General features: G+C 41.9%; 1 protein-coding gene across 10 annotated transcripts in view; it reads right to left on the minus strand.

Annotated features, from left to right (window-relative positions):
- Positions 1-16,759, minus strand: part of KMT2A (lysine methyltransferase 2A) — a 112,400-nt gene that overhangs the window by 6,836 nt on the left and 88,805 nt on the right. For 5 of the 10 annotated variants that reach the window (XM_066372199.1, XM_066372187.1, XM_066372216.1 and 2 more), the window contains 5 exons: positions 16,453-16,527; positions 1,508-1,682; positions 1,239-1,346; positions 714-797; positions 157-286 (listed from right to left, as the gene is read on the minus strand). In XM_066372199.1, coding sequence (XP_066228296.1) covers positions 157-286; positions 714-797; positions 1,239-1,346; positions 1,508-1,682; positions 16,453-16,527 — 572 coding nt within the window. Of the gene's footprint in view, positions 1-156; positions 287-713; positions 798-1,238; positions 1,347-1,503; positions 1,683-16,452; positions 16,528-16,759 lie in introns of those variants that run through there. The other 5 variants (XM_066372209.1, XM_066372201.1, XM_066372192.1 and 2 more) reach the window with 2 other exon arrangements.

Consider the following 16,759-nt stretch of genomic DNA (forward strand, 5'->3'; position numbering starts at 1 on the left):
AAGGTGTCGCAACAAAAAACTGATGATTGATGCTTCTCATCTCTCTTCATTCCTGTCTGTCTGTCCCTATCTATCCCTCTCTCTGACTCTCTCTGTTCCTGTAAAAAAAACCCCAAAAAAACAAAAGTACTGGGAGAGTGGAAGTTTGAGACTCACCTTGCTGTCATAATACTTCTCTCTCTTGTCAGTCTGGATGGAACGGATGACATTGCCAGCATACTCAATCACCATCTCACCTGCATCGATGTTTCTCTTACAAAAAAGACCCCGGCCATGGATGGGAGACCTAGGACATGAAGATGGACAAGAGATCAGCCATAAATTTTGGAATAAGGTTAACTGTGTGAACACGAGTAAGTGAATAAAATCCCCTGGTCTGTAAGTCCCCCAAGAGGGACACTTGAAACAAACAAACAAATAAACAAACAAACAAAATATGGACCCACTTGAGTACATTAATTATCCTAACAAATTGACAAGGATTAAAATTTTCTCCATTCTGCAGCCCAGTAGAAGTAGCAATACTGCAATGCTTACTGTGTTAAATTTGTTGTTCAACGCAAGAACTGCAGGATCCCAGGACATCTGGTTCAATTAATAATATCTATAAATCCAACCTACTGAATGAGGGAGGTCACTCCTACATTTGGTTCATTCTGATTTTGAAAAACATCATTAGTTTTCTATAATTCTCTCGAGGATTTTAGCCATACCTGTAGACACCAACTGCCTCCTTGGAAGTCTTTTTTAAGTGCCGGAAACGCATGGGCATTGGCAGATCCATACTAGTCGCCCTTCTGAAGAAACAAGGCATATTGTTAATGAATTCTGTTCAGGAAATAATTAGCTCTGAGTCTCAGATTGGAAGTTCCCAGAGAATGACTACACTATTCTTTGTGCCAATAATAACAAGTGTCTTACAAAATTAGGCCTATTTTCATAAATATAGTATTTTCTGACCATGATGACTGCAGTGATACAGCCTAAGCTGACTGATATACTATGGTAAAAAAAAACAACCAAAAACAAAAAACTATACATCTTAGAGTTATTTACATTTCTCTTCTAAACATAGTCTTTGTGCAAGTCAGCTACTGCTACTTCAACACAAAGTACATTTCAGTCTGCTTAAATGTTACCTAGGAAATTCTGATCCAAGCAAAACCACACAGTGCCCTGGAGAGCTGAGTAGACAGAAGCAAAGTGTTTCTAATGACAACTCTCCACTCAAGGCTTACCGAGCTGACTTCAGCTGTACCTCCTCCTCTTCCTCATCATTGGGGTTGTATTCGGGAGGCTGCCGATGTTTAGAAGCCAGGAAATTAAACATGTCAAATGCTGACTTCCTGGAGCCAAAAAATTAGAATATATTTAGAGAAATGCTTTAATAGATGTAATAAGGAACAGCACCAACACTGAAAATCTCAAAGGTTATCTGGGAAAATAATTAAATCATTAGACAAGAAATTGGGACCCAAAACTGCTTAAGGAAAAGAATGGAACTTGCCTCAGGTGGACTTCAGCCCTGGCTGAGCCGTGAGGATTCAGGGGCGGTTCGTTGGCCTCCTCTGGTTTGTGAAAGCGGAATTTGTAATTCCTACAGTGTTTGGCGCCTGACAACTGCTCAATCAGGAACACGACAGCATCGTGGAGGATCCCCAGCATCCTCAGACCATTAACACCTGGAGGAGCAGAGGCACCAGGGCTGTGAGGAGTGCAGCAGACAGGACAGAACAACATGCCTGTGCCAGTGAATAGTGGCCAGAGGCTTCTCTAGAGCAAATTAGACTAAGGACTAGCCAATCATCTGCATTAGATAAGCCATTAAAATGATGTGGATATAGACTTATCAATATGGAAAATGTTGGCGACAGATAAAGTGAAAAAAGGTGAACAAACTACGTACTATTTTCTGTGTTCTGCATGTGTATAAAAATGCTATATGCATGGCCCTGGCCGGTTGGCTCAGTGGTAGAGCGTCGGCCTGGCGTGCGGGGGACCCGGGTGCGATTCCCGGCCAGGGCACATAGGAGAAGCGCCCATTTGCTTCTCCACGCCCCCCCCTCCTTCCTCTCTGTCTCTCTCTTCCCCTCCCGCAGCCAAGGCTCCATTGGAGCAAAGATGGCCCGGGCGCTGGGGATGGCTCCTTGGCCTCTGCCCCAGGCGCTAGAGTGGCTCTGGTCGTGGCAGAGAGACGCCACGGAGGGGCAGAGCATTTCCCCCTGGTGGGCAGAGCGTCGCCCCTGGTGGGCGCATGTGGGGTCTGTCTGACTGTCTCTCCCCGTTTCCAGCTTTGGAAAAATACAAAAAAAAAAAAATGCTATATGCATTATTTCATTTTATGGTCCTAATGACCATGCCAGGCAGGAGTTACTAGTTTTATCTTGAGATAAGTAAATCTAGGCTCAGAGAATTTAAAGGTCACATAGCTAGTGTGACAAAATTTGAGCCTTGGACTGTGTAACTCCAACTTTTTGTTTATAGGTAAATGGAGTTCTGGGTCTGTAAGCATACATCCACACAGGCAGCTCACTAAAATGTAAAAAGAACATTCTTTAACCCTTTAAAGACAGAACTCTCTTTTGTGCTGTGAGAGTGAATGTGTGGAGGAAAACCCTCAATGGATGCGTTGTTTTACCCACTAATCTCATGGCATTAATGAGCACTTATTTATTTTTTTACAAAAACATTTATATAAGTCTGCTGGCACAGACAGGGAAAGGCTTTCTACAAGAATCTGCTTCTTTGCCCTGTCCAAATAGCTCAACTGGTTAGAGCACTGTCCCAAAGAACAGAAGTTGCCGGTTTGATCCCCAGTCAGGGCACATACAGGAACAGACTGATGTCCCTATCTCTCTATCTTTTTTAAAAAATAAAATGTGTGGCCCTGGCCAGTTGGCTTAGTGGTAGAGCATCAGCCCAGCATGTAGAAGTCCCAGGTTCAATTCCTGGTCAGGGCACACGGGACAAGCGACCATCTGCTGCTCCACCTTTCCCCCTTCTCTCTCTCTTTCTCTCCCTCCCACAGCCATGGCTCATTTAATCAAGATGGCCCCAGGAGCTGAGGATGGCACCATGGCTTTACCTTAGGCACTAAAAATAGCTTGGTTGCTTAGCAACGGAGCAGCAGCCCCAAATGGGCAGAGCATTGCCCCTTAATGGGCTTGCCCAGTGGATCCTGGTCAGGGCACATGCAGTTGTCTGTCTCTCTGTCTCCCTGCCTCTCACTTAATAATAATAATAATAATAAGAAGAATAAAAAAAAATTTACTTCCTTCATTTAAGGGATGGGGCATAGTAATGTGCTCACTAATGCCACATTTTTTGAAAGAAATAAATAGTTAATCTTTATATTTTTAGGTAAACTATATTATCTCATTTATAAATATTGTTTTTAGTCTTATTAATTGATACCAAAACAATAATGATGTTTGTTGTAGACAAGACATATAGTTCATAAGCATAATTGTGTTGGGATTACCTACACAATTTAAACAGACATACACTCTGTGTTATGAAGCAAGTTCAGAGATGTAAGCTCAGTGTTATCTGGGGACCACATGCTGTGTCTGGAAGGACATCCATGTTTAAATGTTAATAACAGTTACTTCTGGGAGGTGAGACCCTGTCTAGCTTTCAACTTGTTATTGTAATTGTTTGCTTTTCTGTATTTGAAAATTCTATGTCTTAGGTAATTTTTTAGAAGAAGGGTAAGTTATTATTAGATGTACAATTTCTATTTCACTTAGAGAATTTCTAAGGGACATAACCTGGTTTCAATGGAAAGTAGAAAGTTGTCTCCAGATAAGCAACATTCTTATGAACACAACTGTTGTTCCAATTAGAACTCAACTTATGTATATAACACAAGTCTACAATATAAGAGCTTAAGCCATGTAAGACGATGGCAAACATGTTTTTTCTATATAACACTGGTTTTCCCCAAGAACTTTTTTTCCTAGATTTAATTTTTTTAAATTTATTCATTTTAGAGAGGAGAGAGAGATAGAGAGAGAGAAAGGAGGGAGGAGCAGGAAGCATCAACTCCCATATGTGCCTTGACCAGACAAGTGCAGGTTTCGAACCGGCGACCTCAGCATTCCAGATCGACGCTTTATCCACTGCGCCTGGGCTTTTTCCTAGATTTAGGTCAGGCTTCTTCCTAGATTTAGATTGCAATGAATTCCTGGGTAGAAAAAGACACTGAAAAACATCCCTAAGTATATTATAACACACACACAAAATTACTGTCTTTATTTATTTATTTTTAATTTTTAATTTATTTTTATTTATTGATTGATTTTTAGAGGGCGGGGAGAGAGAGAGAGAGAGAGAGAGAGAAAGGGGAGGAGCAGGAAGCATCAACTCCTATATGTGCCTTGACCGGCCAAGCCCAAGGTTTCGAACTGGCAACCTCAGCGTTCCAGGTCGACGCTTTATCCTACTGCGCCACCACAGGTCAGGCAAAAAATACTAAGTCTTTAATACTTAGGCAGTGTTCAAGTACACATTCCCAGGAGGACTTACAATGAGATCAGGTAGTGTGTCAATATTGGGAAAACAAAGACAAATCATGCCTGGCCTCTGTTCTCAAGGAGCTGCTGGATGAGAGAGAAGGTATGCACACAAACTATATAATATGAAAGTATCAAAATAATGGTTGAATATAAACTATTGTGGCAACTCTTTAAGAAGGAACAATTTATTGTTGTGGAGGGATTTGTTTATTCAACTAATACTTACTGAGCACCTACTATACTCCACACATTCTTTCCATCTCTCCACTGTGACAGACAGAATCTTAGGAATACAGAGGTGAACAGGTGGACAAGGTACCTGTATTCACAGAGCTATTATTTCACGGAAGAGACACAATAAACACAAAGGTATTCCCACTTCAGGGGTTTTTATCTGCTGTTTTTTCTGCATAAAGACTTGTACTCTAACTGTTGCATGACTGACTTATTATCATCACTCAGGTCTCAGCTTTAATGTCATCTCTTTAAGAGACTCTTTTCCTGACCACTCCACCTGGAAGAGGTTCCCTGCGACCAACTACCCACCTTTGTGTCACTCTATTTCAGAACCACATTTTATCTGCTTTAGTGTCTTATATCTTCCACAAGAATATAAAATCATGAGGGCAAAGAAAAGGTGATAGCATGAGAGATGGAGAATGAGAGACAAGTTTTGGACTGCAGAATACAATAGTCATTGTGGCTAACCCTCAGCGTCCATTCCACTGCAATGATTAGTTTATGCCGACCACAGGAATCTCAGGATCCTTGGCAGTAACTACCTTAGGAATGAACATGGTACCAAGTTCTGGTCTGTGAGATGTGAGAAGTCCACTTCCTGCTCACATTGCCATGACTGACTGATCCTGGAGAATTGTTGCAATTATTTGCTATCGGCCTGAACCTGAAGTTTTACTTTTGTAAGCAAAGTGAAAAGAAGGAAAGAATCTAGGTCTTATGACAATGCACACTTCCAAATCAAACCTGATGCCTGTCGTACCTCTGGACTTTCTGTTATGTAAGATTATAAATCATCTTCCTATTTAATCAATCAAGAGATGGGGTTTCTATAACTTGAGGTCAAAGTATCCTAAGCAGTAAGGCTGTAGGTATACAGAAGAATGGTCAAAAAAGGCTCCAGAAAAGAGGAGACTTTGGGTAGGGTGTGTGAGGGTGTGTGTGTGTGTGTGTGTGTGTGTGTGTGTGTGTGACAGAGACAGAGAGAGGGATAGATAGGGACAGACAGACAGGAAGGGAGAGGATGAAAAGCATCAATTCTTCATTGTGGCACCTTAGTTGTTTGTTGATTGTTTTCTCATATGTGCCTTGACTGGGGGCGGGGGGGGGGGGCACTACAGCAGAGCAAGTGACCCCTTGCTCAAAGCAGCAACCTTGGGCTCAAACCAGCAACCATGGAGTCATGTCTATGATCCCACAATCAAGCCAGCGACCCTGTGCTCAAGCTGGTGAGCCCTTGCTCAAGCTGGTGACCTTGAGATTTCAAACCTGGGTTCTCTGCATCCCAATCTGATGCTTTATCCACTGCACCACAGCCTGGTCAGGCGGGTAGGGTCTTGAAGGATTAACAGAAAAGCCAAAAAGGAAATCTGGGGTGCAGGAAGAGAGAAGATGGAGGCACATAGGCCATTCCTGGTAAAGGGAACTACATGAATCATGGTATGCCAAAGTGAAAGCACGTGTTATATAAGTAAGAAGAATTACTTGGGGTACACATTAAAAATCAGCTTTATCACTTCCAGTCCCAGAGGTTGACTCATGTCTACAGACCACATTTTAAGACACACTGATGGATCTGTAACAAAAAATAGTACAGTGTGGCTACAGAATAAGAAATCTGGTGGGGTGAGGGCAGTGTTGAAAGTGAAGTCTGGGAGGTGGAGTGAATAGGACCCTGTTAAGTGAGGCACTCATGGACTGGAGACCCCAGGAAAGCAGGGCTTACTCTGCTTCTACTCAGCAACTATAGGCTAAGTGTTTAACATGGTGACAGACATGTTACAGGTGTTCAGTAAATATTTACTAGTAACAAATCTTTAAGGACTAAAATTTTATTCCAGAATTAGTAGGCAACAATGAGGTTTTAAGTAGAAGAGATGGGAGATTCAGGGATCAGTTATAAAGTTTTTTAATATTATAGGTTAGAGAATAACCAAGGTTATTTCTGAGGAAGGAAAGAGAAGGAATTCTACTTTTGGGGTAGAATCAATAGCAGTGACCGACTGGCTATGAATGAGAGAATGATGAGAGGAAGGATGGACGTCAAGATTTACAGGATTTTTCTGGCCCGAGATATGGGGGATGATAGCAAGAATGAGTTTGGATCACTGGGGTGTAATGTGAGAGTATGGGAATGGCTAAACAAGTCTCCTGGCTCTGGTTGGGTAGCTCAGTTGGCTAGAGAATCATCCTCATACACCAGGCTTGCAGGCTGGATCCCCAGACAGGGCACATACAGGAGTCAACCAGTGAATGCATGGATGGGTGGGACAGTGGATCAATGTTTCGCTCTCTCTCTAAAACTCAATCAATCGATAAAATAAAATAAACAAGCCTCCTGAGTGGGAGAATGAGAGGAACAGAGTCTAAGAATTCAGGAGATTCCTAACTTAAAAACAAACAAACCTGGCCTGTGGCAGTGCAGTGGGTAGATCGTGGACTCTGGGCTTGCCTGGTCAAGACACATATGACAAGTAATCAATGAACAGCTAAAGTGATGCAACTATGAGTTGATATTTTTCTCATTCTCCTAACCTCTCTCCTCTCTCGGTAAAATCAATAAATAAAATCTTTTAAAAAAAATATTTATCATCTGTTCTTTTAACAACAGAACTGAATATATTTAAATCAACTAAGTTTTTATTTCTTAATTTACTGGTTGATTTGAGAGAGAGAGGAAGGAAGAGAGAGAAAGAGAGAAAGAAACATTGCTCTGTTCCTGTATGTGCCCTGACCAGGGATTGAACCTGTAACCTTGGCGTATCAGGATGATGCTCTACCCCAGGGGTAGTCAACCTTTTTATACCTACCGCCCACTTTTGTATCTCTGTTAGTAGTAAAATTTCCTAACCGCCCACCGGTTCCACAGTAATGGTAATTTATAAAGTACAGAAGTAACTTTACTTTATAAAATTTATAAAGCAGAGTTACAGCAAGTTAAAGCACATAATAATAATTACTTACCAAGTACTTTATGTCAGATTTTCGCTAAGTTTAGCAGAATAAATCTTTATAAAACAACATACTATAGTTAAATCTATCTTTTTATTTATACTTTGGTTGCTCTGCTACTGCCCACCATGAAAGCTGGAACGCCCACTAGTGGGCGGAAGGGACCAGGTTGACTACCACTGCTCTAACCAATCGAGTTTTTAAGAAATTTATAAAAATAACACCTACTTAGAGAAGTAAAGTGAAACAGTACAGAGAAGTAAAATTACCTATTCTAATTTCCCAGGTCTTATTCTTCAGATACAGTATCTATATGTGTATGGTATATGTATATGTATATCTGAACATAAAAGTAAAGGGAGCCCTGGCCGGTTGGCTCAGTGGTAGAGCGTTGGCCTGGCGTGCAGGAGTCCTGGGTTCAATTCCTGGCCAGGGCACACAGGAGAAGCGCCCATCTCCACCCCTTACCCTTTCCTTCCTCTCTGTCTCTCTTCCCCTCCTGCAGTCAAGGCTCCATTGGAGCAAAATTGGCCCGGGCGCTGAGGATGGCTCTGTGGCCTCTGCCTCAGGCACTAGAATGGCTCTGGTTGCAACAGAGCAATGCCCCGGATGGGCAGAGCATCGCCCCCTGGTGGGCATGCCGGGTGGATCCCGGTCGGACGCATGCGGGAGTCTGTCTGACTGCCTCCCCATTTCCAATTTCAGAAAAATACAAAAAATAAAAATAAAAAAGGTAAAGGGAATCGAGATACATGATTGTACTAGATACACATTGTTTCAATTAATTTATACTTTGGCCTCTTTCTAAATTCCCCTAATGAGGAGCATTTGGGTTATTTCCATTATTTTGCTACCTCACGTTGAAAAAAACATCTTTATATATTTTTATGACTTGACTGAGATGACATATAAGATAATTTCCTAGAATTGGAATTGTTGGATTGAAGGGCATATGACTTGAAAATTTGGATTAGCTACCATTTAACTGCTCTCCAAATAGTTGTATTAGTAATGTAAGGGACAGCCCATCTTCTCCACCTTTATCTATATTATTTCCAAATTCTGAACCTTTTTTTTTTTTTTTTGTATTTTTCTGAAGCTGGACACGGGAAGAGACAGTCAGACAGACTCCCGCATGCGCCTGACCGGGATCCACCCAGCACGCCCACCAGGGGCAACGCTCTGCCCACCAAGGGGCGATGCTAGCGCCTGGGGCAGAGGCCAAGAAGCCATCCCCAGCGCCCGGGCCATCTTTGCTCCAATGGAGCCTCGGCTGCGGGAGGGGAAGAGAGAGACAGAGACGAAGGAGAGGGGGAGGGGTGGAGAAGCAGATGGGCGCTTCTCCTGTGTGCCCTGGCCGGGAATCGAACCCGGGTCCCCCGCACGCCAGGCCGACGCTCTACCACTGAGCCAACTGGCCAGGGCCAAATTCTGAACCTTTTTAAATCAAGGTAAAAAGTTAATCATGTTTTAATATGCACATTTAAAAATTATGAGTGAGATAATATCTTCATTGTCATTGGCCATTTGTATTTTACTGAAGATAAAGTTTTGTTGTGTCCCTGACCTGTGGTGGTGCAGTGGATGGAGCGTCAACCTGGATGCTGAGGTCGCTTGTTTGAAACCCTGGGCTTGCACAGTCAAGGAACATATGAGAAGCAACTACTGTGAGTTAATGCTTCCAGTCCCCCTCCCACCTTTCTCTATTTCTATCCTCTCTCCAAAAATTAATAAATAAAATCTATTAAAAATTTTTGTTGTGCCCTTTACTTTTTTTTATAATTAAAGAAGTTCTTAAAAATTTTATATATAGAAAAGTACACAGGCTATTATAACAGCTGTACAAGCACCTGCCACTTAAACGAATGTTATACACTTTAAATATTTTCCTTCCTTTTCTTCTTAAAAACATTATAGATAAAGGTTATATTTCTCTAAGTACTCATTCACTTCTCTTCCTACGACTAATTGGAAAGGAGCTTACAGAGGTAGGCAGATATGGAAAATACAGAATCAATGGATTAATTAAAATCTTTAATGTTCACTTGAACAACCGTATTAATGTTTTTACACTGCCTAGTTTTAATTTGAAGTCTAACAGCAATGAGAAACTTTCAATTTTAAAAAAAAGGTATGATGCCTGACTAGGCAGTGGCGCAGTGAATAGAGCGTCAAACTGGGATGCAGAGGACCCAGGTTCGAGACCTCGAGGTCGCCAGCTTGAGCGAGGGATTACTCGGTCTGCTGAAGGCCCACGGTCAAGGCACATATGAGAAAGCAATCAATGAACAACTAAGGAGTCACAACGAAAAACTTAGGAATGATGCTTCTCATCTCTCTTCATTCCTGTCTGTCTGTCCCTATCTATCCTCTCTCTAACTTTGTCTCTGTAAAAAAAAAATGTTTGCAGTTCCTCAAGAAGTTAAACATACAGTTAACATATGATTAAGCAATTCCAATTCTAGTAGGTACACACTCAAAAGAAATAAAAACATGTCCACACAAAAACTCGTACGTGAATACTCATGGCAACATTATTCACCATAATCAGAAAGTAGAAAAAACCCCAAATGTCCATCATTTAGTTGATCAATGAAGAAAGTACATGTGGTATATCACATAATGGGATAATATTTGGCAATATAAAGAAACAAAATACTAATACAAGCCATATATGAAAAATCCACAGCAAATTTCTGACTCAATAGTGCAGGACTAAAAGCTTTTCCTCTAAGATCAAAATCAAGGCAAAGATGCCTGCTTTCACCACTTCATACTACTGCAAATCCCAGTGGGAGCAATTAAGTAAGGAAAATAAAAAGCACCCAAATTAGAAAGGAAGAAGAAAGATTTTCAGTTTGCTAATATTATCTTACATGTAGGAAAACCTAAAGATTCCACATAATAACTATTAGAACAAATAAATAAACGCAGTAATGTAGCAGGATATAAAGCCAACACAAAAATCAGTTGTCTTTCTACATTCAAAAATAATTCCATTTATAATAAGTAGAAAACATCTAAGATTTAACCTAATCAAGGAAATGAAAGACTTGTACAAAGAAAACTACAAACATTGCTGAAAGAAATTATTATTTTTTTTAGTGAGAAAGAGAGACAAGCAGAAAGGGAGAGGGATGAGAAGCATAATTCAGTTGCTTCATTTTGGTTGTTCATTGATTGCTTTCTCATACATGCCTTGACAGGGGTTCTCAAGCCGAGCCAGTGACCCCTTTTGCTCAAGCCAGCAACCACAGAATCATGTTTATGATCCCATGCCCAAGCCAGAACCCTGTGCTCAAGGGGGCGAGCCTGCACTCAAGCCGCACTCAAGACAGTGACTTCAGGATTTTGAACCTGGGACCTTAGTGTCCCAGATCAATGCTCTATCTACTGTGCCACCACCAGTCAGGCTTTGAAAGAAGTTTTAAAAAGACGTAAGTAAATGAAAACACATCCCATGATCATGGATTGGAAGACTTAATATTCTAAGATGTCAATGGGGTTGCCGACCAAGGTGGTGGTGCAGTGGATGGAGTACCGAACCGGGATGCAGAGGACCCAGGTTTGAAACCCTGAGGTTGCCAGCATGAATGCAGGCTCATCTGGCTTGAGCATGGGGTCGCTGGCTTGAGCAAGGGGTCACTCGCTCTGCTTTAGCTCCCCCCTGCCCCGGTCAAGACACATAAAAGAAAGCAATCAATGAACAAACTAAGCTGCAACAAAGAATTGATGCTTCTCATCTCTTTCCCTTCCTTTCTGTCTGTCCCTTTCTGTCCCTCTCAGTCTCTATTAAAAACAAAAAAATGTAAATAGCACCCAAAGTGATCAACAGATTCAGTGTTATCTCTAATCAAAACCCCAACGGGGCCTTGGCCGGTTGGCTCAGTGGTAGAGCGTTGGCCTGGCGTGCAGAAGTCCCGAGTTCGATTCCCAACCAAGGCACACAGGAGAAGCACCCATCTGCTTCTCCACCCCTCCCTCTCTCCTTCCTCTCTGTCTCTCTCTTCCCCTCCCGCAGCTGAGGCTCTACTGGAGCAAAGATGGCCCGGGCGCTGGGGATGGCTCCTCAGCCTCTGCCCCAGGCACTAGAGTGGCTCTGGTCGCAACAGAGCGACGCCCCAGAGGGGCAGAGCATCGCCCCCTGGTGGGCGTGCCGATGGATCCCGGTCGGGCACATGAGGGAGTCTGACTGTCTCTCCCCGTTTCCGGCTTCAGAAAAATACAGAAAAAAAAATCTCGCCCTGGCCGGTTGGCTCAGTGGTAGAGCGTTGGCCTGGCGTGCAGAAGTCCCGAGTTTGATTCCCGGCCAGGGCACACAGGAGAAGCGCCCATCTGCTTCTCCACCCCTCCCCCCTCTCCTTCCTCTCTGGCTCTCTCTTCCCTTCCCGCAGCGAGGCTCCATTGGAACAAAGATGGCCCGGGCGCTGGGGATGGCTCCTTGGCCTCTGCCCCAGGCGCTGGAGTGGCTCTGGTAGCAACAGAGCGTCGCCCCCTGGTGGGCGTGCCGGGTGGATCCCGGTCGGGCGCATGCGGGAGTCTGTCTGACTGTCTCTCCCCGTTTCCAGCTTCAGAAAAATAAAAATAAATAAATAAATAAAACCTCAAAAAAAAAAAAAAAAAGAAAAAAAAAAGAAAAAAGAAAAAAGAAAAATACAGGAAAAAACCCCCACCCCCCAATGGAAAAAAAAACCCAAACCCCCCCCCCCAATGATGTTTTTTGCAGATATAAAAAAATCCATTCTGAAATTCATACAGAATCTCAAGGGACCCTGAATAGCCAAAACAATCTTGAAAAACAACAGAACTAGAGTATGCATACTTCCTGATTTCAAAACCGACAGAAATTGTACTTCAATAAATTTTTTTTTAAAAAGAAGCAAAAAAAGGCGATAGTAACCAAAATATTGTGTATTGGCATAAATACAGACATGTAGACCAATGGAATAGAATAGACATTCCAATAATAAACCTTCACATATTTGGTCAGATGATTTTTGCCAAGAATGCCCAGACCATTCAATGGGGAAAGAACAGTCTTTTTTATAAACGGTGCTAGGAAAACTACACACACACACGCAAAAGTATGAAGTTGAAACCTTAGCTAACACCATATATAAAAATTAACTCAAAATGGACCAAAGACATAAAACTATAAAACTCTTAAAAGAAAACATAGGACAAAATCTTCATAACACTGGATTTAGTAACAATTTATTGAATATGACATTAAAGGTACAGGTAACAAAAGAAAAAACAGAAAAACTGGACCTCATGACAATTACAAAACTTTGTGCATCAAAAGACACTATTAAAAATGCTAATATTCAGTGATTTCTCTGAATTGTCTTAAGTACCTTCAGTCAGGATAATGATCTTAATTGGACACATTTAATATATTAGGATATATAAATAAATAGCTATATATCAATGAATAGCTGCCAATAATGTCAGGTTCATTTTTTTTGTTTTTTTTTTTGTATTTTTCTGAAGCTGGAAACGGGGAGAGACAGTCAGACAGACTTCTGCATGCGCCCGACCGGGATCCACCCGGCATGCCCACCAGGGGCCACGCTCTGCCCACCAGGGGGCGATGCTCTGCCTCTCTGGGGCATCGCTCTGTTGCGACCAGAGCCACTCTAGTGCCTGGGGCAGAGGCCAAGGAGCCATCCCCAGCGCCCAGGCCATCTTTGCTCCAATGGAGCCTCGGCTGTGGGAGGGGAAGAGAGAGACAGAGAGGAAGGAGAGGGGGAGGGGTGGAGAAGCAGATGGGCGCTTCTCCTGTGTGCCCTGGCCGGGAATCGAACTTGGGACTTCTGCACGCCAGGCCGACGCTCTACCACTGAGCCAACCAGCCAGGGCCTCAGGTTCATTATTTTAATGAACTCTCACAACAAATTTTGAAGGTGCATTAATATTATCACTTTATAGATAAGGAGATCGAGGTTCAGAGAAGTTAATTAGCCGCATCCAATGTAATACTGACAGCAACAGAGCAGAAATCGAGCTTAACTCAGCTGTCCCTGCCTCCAGAGCTCATGGTTTCTTACCACCACTGCATATTGTGGTAAAAGACTTAGATAAACTTTTTTTTTTATTTTTTTTAATTCATTTTAGAAAGGAGAGAGAGAGGGGAAGAGAGAGAGAAGGGGGGGAGGAGCAGGAAGCATCAACTCCCATATGTGCCTTGACCAGGCAAGCCCAGGGTTTCGAACTGGCAACCTCAGCATTTCCAGGTCGACGCCTTATCCACTGCACCACCACAGGTCAGGCCGACTTAGATAAACTAAGGATAGCTTTGTCCCCTTGGAAAAAGAGCCAGGATATTCACTTTGAGGCTGGGAATACTAAATCAAAAGGCTGGTTTCCTATAAGAGGCAATCAATGAATAAGTAAAGCACCAGAGCTCAGTTGATGCTTTTCATCTCTCTCCCTTCCTGTCTGTCCATCTGTTTTTCTGTCCCTCTCTCTCTTGCTAAGGAAAAATATAATACTGGTTTCCTCCAGTAGAATTTTACACGTTATCAACGACCAGTTGATAGCGACTATGTACACATCTAACTATACTGTAATTCACTCAATGACAACCAGTTGGTCAGAGTAGGACCTATGAACCATATATTCTTGCTCCCAAAATATCTCCCTCACCAATCTGCAAAAAAGGGGGGATACAATCCACAAAGTAAAGTCAGCCCAAAGAATGGGAGAAAATATATGCAAATCATATCTCTGATCAGGGATTAATATCTAGAATATACAGGGAGGGGGCAAAAGTAGGTTTATTTATAGCTGTTCATATGGAAAATAATATAGTAACTAATTAATAATAATACAAGAATAAACTGGGTTTTGTTTGTTTGTTTTTTACAGAGACAGAGAGAGAGTCAGAGAGAGAGGGATAGATGGACAGACAGACAGGAACAGAGAGATGAGAAGCATCAATCATTAGTTTTTCGTTGTGCCTTGCGACACCTTAGTTGTTCATTGATTGCTTTCTCATATGTGCCTTGACCATGGGCCCTCAGCAGACTGAGTAACCCCTTGCTTGAGCCAGCGAACTTGGGTCCAAGCTGGTGAGCTTTTGCTCAAACCAGATAAGCCCAAACTCAAGCTGGCAAGCTCGGGGTCTTGAACCTGGGTCCTCCGCATCTCAGTCTGACACTCTATCTACTGTGCCACTGCCTGGTTAGGCAGAATAAACTGTTTTGTGTACTCAAAATTGTAAGCCTACCTACTTTTGCTCCACCCTGTATAGAGAACTTCTAAAACTCAACAATGAAAAAAACAACCCAATTAAAAAAAAAGGAAAAGTGCTTAAATAGACCTTTATCCAAAGAAGATACACAAATCACCAAATAGCACATGAAAAAATGCTCAAGATCCCAATGATCTTCTGGGATGTAAATGACAAAGTACGACACACAACCTTATACCTACTCATAAGGATGGCTACTATCATTAAACAGAAAACAAGTGCTGTCAAGAATGAAGAGAAACTGAGATTCTTGTGCACTGTCACGGGAGTATAAAATGGTACAGCTGCTGTGCAAAACAGTGTAGCAGTTCCTCAGAAACTTACAAACGGAATTACCACATGACCCAGCCATCCCACTTCTGGGTTTATACCCCCTATAAAGAATTAAAAGCAGATTCTCAAAGAGGTATCTGTGTATACCTGTTCAGAGAAGAATTATTTGCAGTAACTAAAACACAGAAGCAACCCAAGTGTCCGTCAATGATCAGCAGATAAGCAAAATGTGAAATTACTCAGTTTTACAAAAGGAAGGAAATTCTGCAATATGCTACATGGATGAAGTTTGAGGACATTAAGCTAAATGAAATAAGCCAGTCACATACTGTAAGATTATGAGGTACTTAGAGTACTTAAATTCACAAACACAAAAAGTATTACTGGTAGTTGCCAGGAGCCAGGGTGAGAAGTATCGTGAGTTAATGGGTAATGGGTATAGCGTTTCAGTTTTATAAGATGAAGAGCTATGGGGTGATGACGGTTGTACAGTGTGAATGTATTTAACACCACTGACCTGTACACTTAAAAATGGGGCCCTGGCCAGATAGCTCAGCTGGTTAGAGCATTGTCCCAAAGCACAGGGTTGCCAGTTTGATGCCCGGTTAGGGCACATACAGGAGCAGATTAATGTTCCTGTGTCTCCCTCTCTCTAAAATCAATTTTTAAAAAATTTGAAAATGATTAAGATGGTATATTTTATGTGCATTTTACCAAAACAAAATTCATTTGGTAGAAAAGAGGAAGAAAAAGAATACTGATACAATGTATGGTAAAGAGAAATCTTGAAAGCATTATATTAAGTGAAAACCAGATACTAAAGGCCACATGTTATATGAATCCATTTATAGTATATGACACGTTAGAGGCAAATCCACAGACACAGAAAGTAGATTAGCAGTTGCCAGGGCCTGGGGCTGAGAAATAACTGTTAATGGGTACAAGGTTTTTTTAGCAATAATAAAAATGTTCTGGAATTATATAGAGGTGATAGTTACACAACTTTGTGAATATACTAAAAGCCTCTGAACTATATGCTTTAAATGGGTGAACTGTATAATATAAGAATTATATCACGATAAAGCTGTGAAAAATTAATTTTTTTTTAAAAAGAATGTTGACTGTGCATGTGTGTGTATGTAATCAACTCTGTAACTTAGACTAGGAAGTTACCAGAATATGCTGAGACAGGAGTAAAATGACCACTCTAGCCATTACCTGCAAATGAGAGCTGCTTTAGGCGAGCGTTTGATCGAGCTTCCTGGACTTTATCTGTCAATGACTTCCAGGCATCTATGAGAAAACAAAACATTCAAGCAAACATCTGTTAACACCAGTGGTACGCATAAGCACTGTGCTTAGAATCCCTCCAGCATGGAAACACACCCTACTAGAATAGTTTTTGTTTTGTTAGTTGAAATCAGTTTAGTGCAGAAGAAAGAAGCTGGGAAGGTACACTACCCAGAAGTGTTTTTCTATTAGAAAGGACAGAAGCAGCCTGACCAGGCAGTGGCACAGTGGATAA

The sequence above is a fragment of the Saccopteryx leptura genome, chromosome 1 (genome assembly GCF_036850995.1).
Source record: "Saccopteryx leptura isolate mSacLep1 chromosome 1, mSacLep1_pri_phased_curated, whole genome shotgun sequence".
Classification (NCBI taxonomy): Eukaryota; Metazoa; Chordata; class Mammalia; order Chiroptera; family Emballonuridae; genus Saccopteryx; species Saccopteryx leptura.